General features: G+C 33.6%; 1 protein-coding gene across 1 annotated transcript; it reads right to left on the reverse strand.

Moving 5' to 3' along the window:
- Positions 1-1,445: 1,445 nt before the first annotated feature.
- On the reverse strand, positions 1,446-12,721 carry LOC113102011 (NEDD8-conjugating enzyme UBE2F-like). Its single transcript, XM_026265725.1, has 10 exons — positions 12,502-12,721; positions 11,011-11,160; positions 8,957-8,986; positions 6,292-6,357; positions 5,345-5,412; positions 4,770-4,840; positions 4,432-4,489; positions 3,750-3,782; positions 3,578-3,640; positions 1,446-3,342 (listed from the first exon to the last, which is right to left on the reverse strand). The coding sequence occupies exons 2-10, from the start codon at positions 11,126-11,128 to the stop codon at positions 3,292-3,294; spliced, it is 558 nt and encodes a 185-aa protein (XP_026121510.1). The 5' UTR covers positions 11,129-11,160; positions 12,502-12,721; the 3' UTR covers positions 1,446-3,291.
- Positions 12,722-13,121: the final 400 nt, after the last annotated feature.

Genomic DNA, 13,121 nt, shown 5'->3' on the forward strand with positions numbered 1-13,121 from the left:
GCAGTTTTCACACACAGCTACTAGAATATTTACATCTGTCAGACAGGTTGCTGACGTCGTCAAGCTTCGTTTGAGTCTGCGCGTCAGAAAAGGAAGTGCTAAAAAACGCTAAAAATGGGCTTCACTTGTCTCAATTGAGTTCCAATGGGGTCGCTGTGTCCATTTCTTTTACTGTCTATGTGAAGAATCACAAAGGTACTGGGTTACTCCGCCGCGGTACCCCCGAAGCAATTTAAAATAGTCCGAATATAAAAACTTATTATAGGTGCACCCTAGTGATTCAGGACAGGCTACAAACACGGTTTGGAAAATGGATTCATGGGGTACTCGCTTATTATATACATTTTTCTACATTTTGAAAACAAACAAAGTTACGGACCGCAGCTCTGATTGGTTGATTTCTTACCGGGAGCGGTCTGTAACTCATCCCATTGGAAGGTTCTATATAAGGTTCTATCTGCGTTCCAAGTAGTTTTAAGATATTGAGCTTCAAAGTTTTTGCATTCCATTTGACTGTGTAGATAGAACCTTATTGTTTTTTAAATAAAAAAAATGTATACAACGTAAAAAAAAAAATAATAATAATAATCTATGAAATAATGTAAATAATTTGTCACAGAATAACAATATGGGAATTACTAAATTTTGACAAAAATGTCAGATAGAACCTTATAATTCCAAGGGGACGAACTGCAAATGGCAATAGGACCACTGGGAGGAGCCAGAGGAGCTTGATTTTTTTCACAGATTATCTGTCATAATGGACATAATGACAGGTTTAACAAATGTGTAAAAAATATATATATTTACAAAAGTTACCTACTGCAGCTTTAAGTCATATTCAGTGTATACTGCACAGCACGATCTATGCAGTGCAGTGGTATTCAAACATGAGCCTGAAAACTCAAATACAGATGACTTTTAAAATCTAAATAGATTTTAAAACTTAAGGTAACATAAACTTGCTGACTTTGTAAATAGTTAAAAAGAAAAACTGACTTCCAAGTCCATCCAAACACAAACTAAAAAAAAAAAGAAGAAAAAGAAAAAAAGTGATGCTAGCTGATGCATAATAAATGAAAACAACATGTTCTTAAATCATCCGACCGACAGGCCGCAAGTCTGAAGCTAAGAAATCGGAGTCTGTGCCCATCATTTTCTGTGAAATCTGTCAACTTTGATCTGCAGACCGACTTTCAGCATCCAATGTCAACTCCTCCAGACTGCAAATCCAGACAAAAATCATGTGGTGCTCCAATTCTATATACCCTTTTCCAATCATTGCCTAACATTTCTGTGCAAATTCACATTATACAAGGCTTAAAAATTATGTCTAGGTAAGCAGCTCACTAGATTGAAACAAAACCAATGATAATATATGCACAAAGCAAAAAAAAAAAAAAAAAACTGTAAAGGTTTACACACAAATTACTCCAATTCTTTACTTAGTGGTAGAATTCTTCTTTAATATACTTTACAAATGGATATACACCTCTAACGAGAAAAAGAAATCAAATGAAATAAAGTAAATCCTCACTAATTGAACAGGCTTTATGGCTGAGCAGTTCAGTAGCCCAGTGCATGCTACCAAATCAGACATGTATTAAAATCCCAGTCTCCCACGCTCAAACACACAAACACACAGACACACACACTTGCACACAAACACAGTACAAGCATACAGGAATTCTTGTGTACATGCACACATCAGTAAAGCTGAACGTGTATACACTGACAAAAATGCATTCAAAAGAAAGAGTGAATCTCACAAAACCAGTCCAGAACATGTCCAGGTTATATTTGACCCCAAAATTAAAAGTAATAAGAAATAATATTTAGCTTTTTATTATTATATTATTATTATTATTAGATGATAATTAAGCATAATTTCCACAAAATTCTCACTGCCCTAATGCAGAAAAATATTATATGTTTAAAATTGAGGAAAACATGCTTAGTTTATCGTAAAAAAAAAAAAAGTTATGATTCAACTCAAAATCTTTATCAGTACTATAGTGACTTCAATCTTAATACATGCAAAACAGAATTTCTAGTTTTTACCCTTTGATTTTGGGGTAAAATGTTGGGAAGCTTGTTTCTGCCACCGGACTATAATAATAGCATAAGGTATAAACTCAGTTCTGAGAATTATGAGATTTAAACACAATTTAAACACGAGAACAAAACTCTGAATTGTGAGACTAAAAATGTAAATTACCTTTTTTCTTTTTTTTATTCAGTGGCAAAAAATAAATAAAAATAAACTGCAAAATATAAACTTGGAATTGCGAGAAACAGTTAGAATTCTGACAACAAAATAAAAGAATTGAGTTATAAACTCGAAATTAAGAAAGTAAGTTAGTTTATATCTCGTAATTCAGACTTTTCCACCTCAGAATTCGGACTTTCCCTCAATTCTGAGTTCTTATTTTTTTGCAGTTAAAAGGTCACAATACATTGTCTTTTTTTTTTTTATGTGGCGGAAATGAGCTTCCATAAAAATGTGACCTAGACATCGATGAGATTCACACACAAACATCTCACAGATTTGAACTGAAACGGCTTCATAACTCATTGAGAGGCACACACAGATATTCTGATATTTGCACGTGTGCACATCTGATACGGAGTAGTCTGATAACTGCAGTGACTTTACATGAAGAGAGGTGCTCAGTTACAAGTAATGGCTTTAAAGAATCCGCTCGGAAATCCACTGACGTATTCTGCGAGACACCAGTGCTAAATATTTTTGCGAATCCTCTTCGGTGGACTCCTCCCCCAGAACTAATGAACCAATGGAACTTTGGGGTTTCTATGACATCACTCATGAACAAATTAATCTCAGTGTTTGTAGGTTGTCAAGTTTTGAGAAGAAGCAGGCTGCAGAAGTTGGCTTACAACGTATGTCCAGTTAAATGTGGCAAAAAACACAGAGGCACTAGCATAGGAGGTGACATCAAGAGAGGTTATACCTCCTCATTTTCATGATCACCATCGTTGCACTTCTTTTTTTTTTTTTTTTTTTTTTTTTTGTGGAGGGAAGTCAAAGCAAACTTGACTGAGAAGAACCTGCAAGCATGTCCCCTTCAAAAAAAAAAAAAATCCATCGGAAATTGACATTAAGGCCCACATCTCCCCTTCCCAAATCTTGATCAGGGACTCGTTGTGTCATTCATCACATATTTGAACTTTCTTCTTTCCCAAGTATGTTTTAATAGTTTGAGATTCAGTCTGGAGTGACGTATAGCTCACATAAAGTCACATGCATGTGAGAGTGGCTCGACAGAAACATCATCTTGCATAGTTTTTGATGAAGTCCTGAACTTTGTTCCTGAAATCCTCCTAAAACAGGAAGCATTAAGGAATTTGATGGGTTTGGGTAAAACATGAACCCACAAATGCTCTGCCCATTGGGCAATTTATATATTAAACATTTATGATATAATCTCTACTATTTTTGTTGCCAATATACATCATATCAGGATGACTGTATTTTGTTTTTTTTCTTTAACCATTACGTTTCCAAAAGAAACTGATAGACTTTGTAACAGTGTTTAGGACTGTGCTGATTCTTTACCTTGTCCCGTAAATGATGTTCAGCTGCATCTATATTCAGTGGGTCATCAAAGTTAAGAAGATCCTGTGAGAGAGAAACTAATGTCTATTGGTGTTTACACTCAAAGATGACATTCTAAAGCATAAAACCCTGATGATCAAATACTGTTCCTGGAGACAGCGTGTGTACTTACAGTGAAGAGTGAATTCAGTCCCCACACTACATCCTAGAGACAAAAATCGGTGGAAAAACACAGACAAGCCACCATGTAATTAGGGTCTCTTAACTAGTTGCTTATTAGCATGCATATTACTAGAATATTAGCCATTTATTACAACTAGTTAAGCACATATAAATGCCTTATTCTACATCCCTAATCCTACCCAATACCTAAACTTAACAACTACCTTACTAACTATTAATAAGCAGCAAATTAGGCATTTATTGAGGTAAAATCCGGCTCATTGGGTAACACGGTCACTTGCACTTGTTTCTTGAGGTATCTGGCAACCCATGTGTGCCCATGTGCTCTCTGAGGAGGGGTGGCAGGAGAAACAATGCTCTCCTTTTTTTTTTTTTTTTTTTTGACTGCAGTACACATTTCAGTATTCGATATTACATACTGCACCTTTAGCATAAGAACAGTGTTTTTAGAATGCAGTGCCATATGCAAGACGTGAGCTCCATTAATTTAAATTTAATTGGAAGAAAGAAAGAAAGAAAGAAAGAAAGAAAGAAAGAAAGAAAGAAAGAAAGAAAGAAAGAAAGAAAGAAAGAAAGAAAGAAAGAAAGAAAAAGGAGGCAGGCATTTCAATACATGTCTGTCTAGTAACTGTAATTAATTTCCTAAGATGAATTATAAAAACACAAATTACCTGTAGTGTACGAGTGGGTGCCCATCCAGTACCATCAATCGAATGCTCACGCAATAAACTTGCAACAAAAAGCAGAGATTTTAACATGTATACAATATCCACCAGTGGTGGATGAGGAGATACCCCCTGACAATGTAAAGCGCTTTGAGTGCTTAGAAAAGCGCTATATAAATGAATTAAGGAATTATTATTATTATTATTATTATTATTATTATTATTATTATTATTATTATTATTATTATTATTATATAATTTGAAGATCACAAATACAGCTGTTAAAAGAATCAAAACAATCTTGAGTCTGTAGCTTTAAGATGATGACAAAAACAGACATATACCTCAGACAGATCTCCCCAGTTTCTGCAATGTTAGGGTGCCATATTCTAGTTAAGCACTTGACTTTGGGAGGCTGTGGAAAACGGAACATGTTTCGTTATGTTACAAATGTTTGTTTGTTACAAATAAAATTAAAATGAACAATACTAAAAGCACCATGAAAAGTACAAAAGTAGTAGTCTATAAGATCAACTGTGCATTTCATTTAAATTGCTATATAATTTACTTCTAGTCACTTAACTCAGATATATAATCACTGTATAATGCTATATGTAATGCCTTTGCCTTAGTAATATTTCATGGTTTTCTCTAAACTTAGATGCCAGGATTGAGGGTCCATGTCTGAATCTATTCCTGGCCTCTGCTGGGCTATAACAGGTGCTGTGAGGTCAGGGATGGGTTGTTATATATGTGTGCATGCTCAGGCAGCTGTTTTATTGAATTCAGACACTGCAGAGCATCAGTAATGCCCATAAACATCTATTTAACAAATGGACTAATAAACTCATTGTAGCACGAAGAGTGAATAAGTGTGGCATTTCCCCCAATTACTTCATGATATGTCAGAGGCACTTACCACCATATTATAGGCTTCAGGAACTTCAATCTCAAACTGAAACTTTCCACCAAGGTAATAGCCTTCATCTAACAGAAATGTAAAGTTATATTTTCAATTGCAAAATACAAAAAAAACCTTGCAATGTAAAAAAGAGGAGCAAAGGCCAATACATACAAAGAGCAACATTAAAAAAATATACATACTGTACATATACGTGTATGTATTTATATATATATATATATATATATATATATATATATATATATATATATATATATATATATATATATATATATATATACACACACGTGTATGTATGTATATATATATATGTATATATATATATGTATATATATATATATATATATATATATATATATATATATATATATATATATATATATATATAAAATCAAAATCAAAAGATAGTATCTTATTGCTTCACGAGGTTATATGAAAGTGAAGGGGTCCATAGGCATACAATGTTTTATTTTAAATACCTGTAAACTGGTCTTAAAAGAGACAGTTCACCCAAAAATGAAAATTACCCCATAATTTATTCACCCTCAAGCCATCCAAGGTTTATATGACTTTCTTATTTCAGATACAACTGGAGGTATATCAAAAATGCCCTGGCTCTTCTAAGCTTTATAATGCCAGTGAATGGTAGTCTAGATTTTGAAGCCAAAAACGTGAATCCATCCATCATAAAAAGTACTCCAGACAGCTCCATTTTTGTAAGATAAATATACATATTTAAAACGTTATACTTTTGTACACTTTCACAAGAGAGTGATACTTTTTTATATATAATTCCGATCGTATATTCGTAAGAAAGAAGAAAGTGGGGTGAGGGTGTGTAAATCATGGGGTAATTTTCATTTTTGGGTGAACTACCCCTTTAATATCGGGCATGAATAGGTCAGCTGAACAATTTAACCTTTTAGAAAAGAGATCAGAATTACCTGGTGAAATGGCCAACTGGAAGTGACAGAGTTTGTTTTCATCAGGAAACGTAACTTTACAGGTATCTGCAGAAAGAATAATAATAATGTTTATTATAGTTCTTAAATCACAAAAAATGGAATTTAACATCTGCATAACACCTGACACATACAAACAGGTTTGTAGATGTATGAAAGAAAGAGCATTAGGGATGCACCAAAATTAAAAACCATGGCAATTCTGATAAACCAATAATATTTTCATGTTATGGCCGATATTCAAACTCTATAATATTCTGTCAAAAAAAAAGAATCATAAATAAAGCTGGATAAAAGGAAAAACTGTGTCCGTCTTCATTTCAGGCTGAAGAGCAACAAAATGTGATTATTTTAAGGGAGGGAGATTCTTTTCTATACCCACTGCATATGCTTTTTTGTGACCCTATAAAAATATCTTGCACCAATATGCATTGCAATTGCATGTGGACCTGTCTCACTTGAGTGGAACGACTTTATGCCATGGCTAAAGTGAAAATCTTATATTTGATTTTTGAATGCACCCATATATATATATATATATATATATATATATATATATATATATATATATATATATATATATATATATATATATATATATATATATATATATATATATATATATATATAAGGGGTGGAACGGTACGCAGATGTCACAGTTCGGTATGTACCTTGGATCAGAGGTCACGGTTTGATATGATTTTCAGATATATATATATATATAATATATCTGCAGTACATATATACATAAAAAAAATCTTGAAATATATTTGATTTATTTTAAAGATAAACAGGGGGGGGGGGGGGAGTGTGTCACGTATCGTAGCCTATATGCTGAGTTACTGTGCACTTCACATATTTATTTGCAAAAAGAGATTTTCATGTGCAATAGAATTTATTATTATTATTATTGCTTATTTATTAATACAAGATTAGTGTGCAATATATACTATATAACTAATGTATTTAATTATCATGATCACAATGGACTTATGCACAACTGGACTTTGTCATTGGATCACAGAAAGGAAACTCAAATGGCAGAAAGTGACATCCTATTGGTTTTCTTTATTTTTTTAAAAAAAAATACAAAGTTTTTTTTTTCATTGTGAGTGTACACAAATAAGAGCAGTCCTTTATACAGTGATGCATTATTAATAAGACAATAAGTGTTTAAAGTTGATTCTGCAGGTATAAGGAATTGATCCCTCAAGTGTGCGCTCAAATATACGTACACAAACACACACACACACACACACACAGACACATCAGTTCCAGCATTGCTAACTTGACAGCGCAGTTGGATTTATATATATATATATATATATATATATATATATATATATATATATATATATATATATATATATACACACACACACACTTAATGGTCCTATTATGGTTTTTCACTTTTTGAATTTTACTCAGTGTATAGTGTGTATGTTTGTGCATAAAAAAGATCTACAAAGTTACAAATTTTAAAGTCCACTCCAAAGTGAGATATTTAGTTTTTGAAAAAAATCCCTTTCCAAAGACCTACACTGAACGGCTCGTTTGGACTACAGCGTTGTTTTCCAGGATTTCTATGATGTCATAAAGCGGCACATTAGAATATCATTAAAATAATTCCCATCTACAGTAATTCAAATGGTTGGGGAGTGAGAGTGTCGAGTCATGGTGCATCAGACAAGACAACGACGGAGAACTAGTGCTGCTGTAGCGTCAAGTTTCGCAAGTTATTACACATGCACCTGAGTAATTATGTATGTAAATATGTTACAAATTATTAAAATGTTATTTATATATATTTTTTATAATAAACTGCTGACAGTACAATCTAGAACAATGATGTTATGTGCAGAGTTTACACTTCAGTTATGAGACTACAGTGTTACCCATACATTTAGTGTGGGTGTTTTTATATCACTGTATTTCTGTAGAAAACCGACTGTCTTCAGAAAATTGGATGCCATTTTAATTCCATCTTGCATGTAATGTTTGATAAAGCAGCGTTTGTGGGTGAAGCGCCGGTTTGTATTCAACCGTTACCGGGGAAACCTTGATCTCTACCAATTCAACAGTGGAAATATATCTGGACTATGGTATAAATAAATTCAAATGTATAACAGTTTCACTGTAATTCACATTATAATGCTATAAAAACAATAAACATAATAAGTATACAATTATCTATACATAGTAAATGCAGTTATTTTTAAGCAGTTGTTGACATCCTTAAGCGCGATCCTCTTGCTCAGTATTGTCAGGGTCTGAATCCGGCACAAAGTGATATGACAATATTGACCCCATCCTTAACTATACCGGAACAGCCGAAACTTGCTGCGTTGGCAAGGGGCGGGGCAGTACTGAAACACCGTCTAAGCTATTCGCCAATCCCATTACAACGCACTGGGACAGCTAACCATTCACATCACATTTAGTTTTTCATCAAACCTGGAAATAACTGAGCCGTTTGTGCAAAGCTGGGGAGAAAGGTATTGTTATAATGTAAATTATGTAAAAGATAATTGGTTTTTAGAACCAAGCAAGAGAGCATGTTCTAGTACACCCCCCAAAATCAAGACTTTGTAAAAGAGCATAATAGGACACCTTTAAAGTGCAAAAAAAATGCCCTGAACATACTCACTTGGAAGGTTGGCGTCAAGTTCTGCAACCTCTGTAAACACAAATCAAATCATAACATTAGTGTTCACCGTTCAGTACTGATGGGCAAAAAAGACACTTATAAAACCAGCTTTTACAAACAGCCACAGATAGATTTTCTAAAAAGCTTTGATTTTGTTGAATAAACATGAGCACTGCATGTTTCAAAATCAATACACTGTGCGGAGTGTTTTTAAATCACTGTATTTCTGAAGGAAAACAACTGTCTTCAGAAAAATGTGGATATCATTGTAATTTCATCTTGCTTGTAATGCCTGATAAAGCAGCATGTATATATATATATATATATATATATATATATATATATATATATATATATATATATATAAATATATATATATATATATATATATATATATAAATATATATATATAAATATATATATATATATATATATATACACCTTCTCATTCAAAGAGTTTTCTTTATTTTCATGATTATGAAAATTGTAGAGTCACACTGAAGGCATCAAGTGGCTATTTGACCAAGAAGGAGAGTGATGGGGTGCTGCACCAGATGACCTGGCCTCCACAGTCACCGGACCTGAACCCAATCGAGATGGTTTAGGGGTGAGCTGGACCGCAGACAGAAGGCAAAAGGGCCAACAAGTGCTAAGCATCTCTCGGGGAACTCCTTCAAGACTGTTGGAAGACCATTTCAGGTGACTACTTCTTGAAGCTCATCAAGAGAATGCCAAGAGTGTGCAAAGCAGTAATCAAAGCAAAAGGTGGCTACTTTGAAGAACCTAGAATATGACATATTTTCAGTTGTTTCACACTTTTTTGTTATGTATATAGTTTTGATGCCTTCAGTGTGATTCTACAATTTTCATAGTCATGAAAATAAAGAAAACTCTTTGAATGAGAAGGTGTGTCCAAACTTTTGGTCTGTACTGTATGCATGTATATCAGATTATGAAAGCTTTAATAGTAGGAGCTTTATAATAATTTTCAGAATTTTTTACAGGTCTTTTACATTAGACCATCTACAAATGTTAAATCTTCACATAAAATATTAAGGTTACCATTGCATGTGTCTGAAGAAAAATAATTCAGTGATCGATGGTTGGTTTATAGTTATTTTATATCAAAGCTATCAAGGTATTCTTATCATAAAATAACTTCATTATTCTTTATTTAATTCTAACAAGTACGTTTTTATTTAAAAACTAACCAAAATCCAAAATGATTTGTTCATAATCGCTACACAGAAGAGACTTGGTGTTGTGTCCAAACAAAAGGAAATATATCAGTGTTGGCATCAGCAATCGACTAAAATGAGTTATCGGAAAAAGAAAAAAAACAATATTGTGCATCCCTAGTATTAATATTCGAAATATTTTTTTATTGGACAGTTGTATATAGCTATATAAGGCCACATGCTTTCTCATGGTACCATCTCTAAATGTTAAGATGGAGTGGATCCAATGGCATGACTGATTAAAATAGCCTGAGTGTGTGACTGTGGGTGGGAACTGCTTTTTAAGCTGCTGGTAATGGCATACAGACTCCTCCTCTCAGTCTGTTATAAATAGAGTCTACTGCTCTCCTGATCTGGCTTGCATCACATTCACCTTACACCAGTTTACTGGCACCGCAACTCCCAGCAGACAGACCCCGCACAACGCAACTTCACCTATCACGCTCTCTGAAATCAGACCTGCTCTAGTCTTTCAAAAGAGTTTTGCAGTGTGTCATTCATACTCCAATTAAAATGTGTTAAATCATGACAGACAGACAAATAGATAAACAGAATGGACAGATGAAAGTTTGATAGATAGATATCAAACAGTTGATGGTCTCCACTGATTTTCATAGCATGGACAAAAATATATATATTATGGAAGTCAATTGGGGATCATGAACTGTTAGGTTGGACACAAACAGTCCATGCCTAATTTACCCATGACCATATCAGAACAGGCCTAAAAAATTGGTTGTGAACCACCATGCGCAAACCGCTGCTCTAGTGTATGATCCCAGCAGGCAGGGGGAGTGTTTGGTCTGTGATTGGTACCTTTGATAAGCAGTCGATCTCTGATGGACACTCTATGAGCGGCATCGTTGGAGCCTGCAAGGGTCCGGCCGCCCCTCATGCCCTCCTCCCTTTTCAGCTTACTGGCTAACGTCAGCATACCAGCAGACCAACATACACACTCTCACACACCTTTGAGGAACACAAACACACACAATGATGGTGAAACTCATTTTATATACAAAGAAAGAAAAAGAAATAAACACAAAAATACTAAAACATTAACTTAAATTGAAGTGAAATTAGAAAATAAAAAAAACTAGCTAGAGACCCCAAAGCTGCATATATTTCTGCTAAATATGTTCTTTTACTATAGTAATCATGTAATGATTTTAATAATTTTAGCCAAAAACAAATCAGGTACTAAATTATTAAAGGGAGTATCTTTTAAATTATTTAAATAAATAAAAAATAATAATAAAAAAAGGTTCCTCAAACCCAATAGCTATGTGCACTACAGTACTGTTGTTGTGTCACAGAGTAGGCATGACATTTTCAGAATATATATATATATATTTTGTATTTATTTATTTTTCTGTTTGGGGTCTGTTTTGAAAACCGCATGAGTACAATGTAGAAAAATGTAATTTAACAAACCACAGAGATATAATAGCAGGAGTGAACGGCTGAAGTGTACACATCAATCATAATTTATTCAAGTTTACTTGTTGTTTTCTGAAACAAGCAGCTACTGTATTGGAAAAATGAATTATTATGAGTGTGCACGAAAATCATGCAAACTTATGTCATCAGTTTCGTTCCTTGTTTACTTCCTTGATTAAGAACAGACTGCTTTTGAACTGGAGTTCACATGAAGCACACAACAGTTATTTTTATACTGACTCATATTATATATTCATACAAAAGTATACAACTTAAGTTGTACACAAAATACAAAGTAACTTTGCCATGGTATCACCAAGTTTTGGTTTCATGGTTTCACAGTAAGAGCATATCACTAATATGTACTACATACGTAAACATTTTGTGGACGTGTAAAATGGTAATAACATGTTTTCTAAGCTTGTGCTTTTAAATTTCTTGGAATATCATGTAAATACCCTGGTATAGGAACAGGGTAATCTGTCAGTTCAACTGTATAAATATACCATGGTATTACCATCTGTTACTTTACCCTGCTACCGCTGCAGCACTTTCTGTGCGGGATTAGAAAAACTCTTAACCAATTTCTATATTGTAAAGACTACAATGACCTTTTCAGACGCAGATGTTATGAAATAAGATCATACAAACTTTAATAATCATCAGTCACCGGCTTGGTTTGAGCCGTTATTGTGCTAACATGTTCATTAGAAGCGACACATTGATTCCTATCACACAGTGCATTATTTATACTGGAACTGAAATTATTATATTGTTGTATGCTAAAATATAGAGGTTAAAGGATCTTTACATTCCTAACACAACTCTTAAAATGTAAAATAGCTCGGCTGTGGTCAATTTTACACTTACCTGCCGCTGTCAAGAGTCACTGAACTGCCCCGTTTACACCATAATCAGGACACTCAAACTGAATTTCGCACCGTTCCCCCCAAAATACTTCAAATAAAATTCATTAAATGGCGTTAAAAGGAACAGAATTGAGTAAAATGCTGCGCAAATTAGTTCCGCTGAGTTGAATGATTTCCGCTGCCTGAGCGGTTTAGAAGCCGGAAGTTGTTTTGTTCGTTTAATAAGAAGTCCGTATGGAATCCAACGCTACAAATACAAATTCCGCCGAACACTATTATATAGCTCATTCTTTTAGTCCTGCTCATAGAAACATTAAACGCATGACATCATAAATCCAAGTTTGATGTTATTGTTGTTTATTTTTGTTGTTCAAAAGGTTGGGAACAGAAATAGCCTACAGCACAAATGCTTTCTTGTTTTGCTATTTTGGAAGCAAGTAAATAAAATATTTCACTAACACTTTTATTTCTGTGTAATTTGAAGAGGTCCCCATTGCTTCCAACAACCTGAAAAAGTTGAATAATACACATTAAATAATGTTTAAACAATTACAATCATTAAGATGTTATTATTTAGGGTCTATTAAAATTTCAGAAATACTTGAAAAAAAAAACTTCTTG

The sequence above is a fragment of the Carassius auratus genome, chromosome 1 (genome assembly GCF_003368295.1).
Source record: "Carassius auratus strain Wakin chromosome 1, ASM336829v1, whole genome shotgun sequence".
NCBI classification, from domain to species: Eukaryota; Metazoa; Chordata; class Actinopteri; order Cypriniformes; family Cyprinidae; genus Carassius; species Carassius auratus.

Coding starts and splice junctions, on each gene's coding strand:
- LOC113102011 (XM_026265725.1), bottom strand. CDS start 11,128: ATGCTGACGTTAGCCAGTAAGCTGAAAAGGGAGGAGGGCATGAGGGGC. Junction 3,783..4,431: donor CACCCACTCGTACACTACAG/GTAATTTGTGTT, acceptor TTTTGTCTCTAG/GATGTAGTGTGGGGACTGAA. Junction 3,641..3,749: donor GACTGAATTCACTCTTCACT/GTAAGTACACAC, acceptor TCTCTCTCACAG/GATCTTCTTAACTTTGATGA.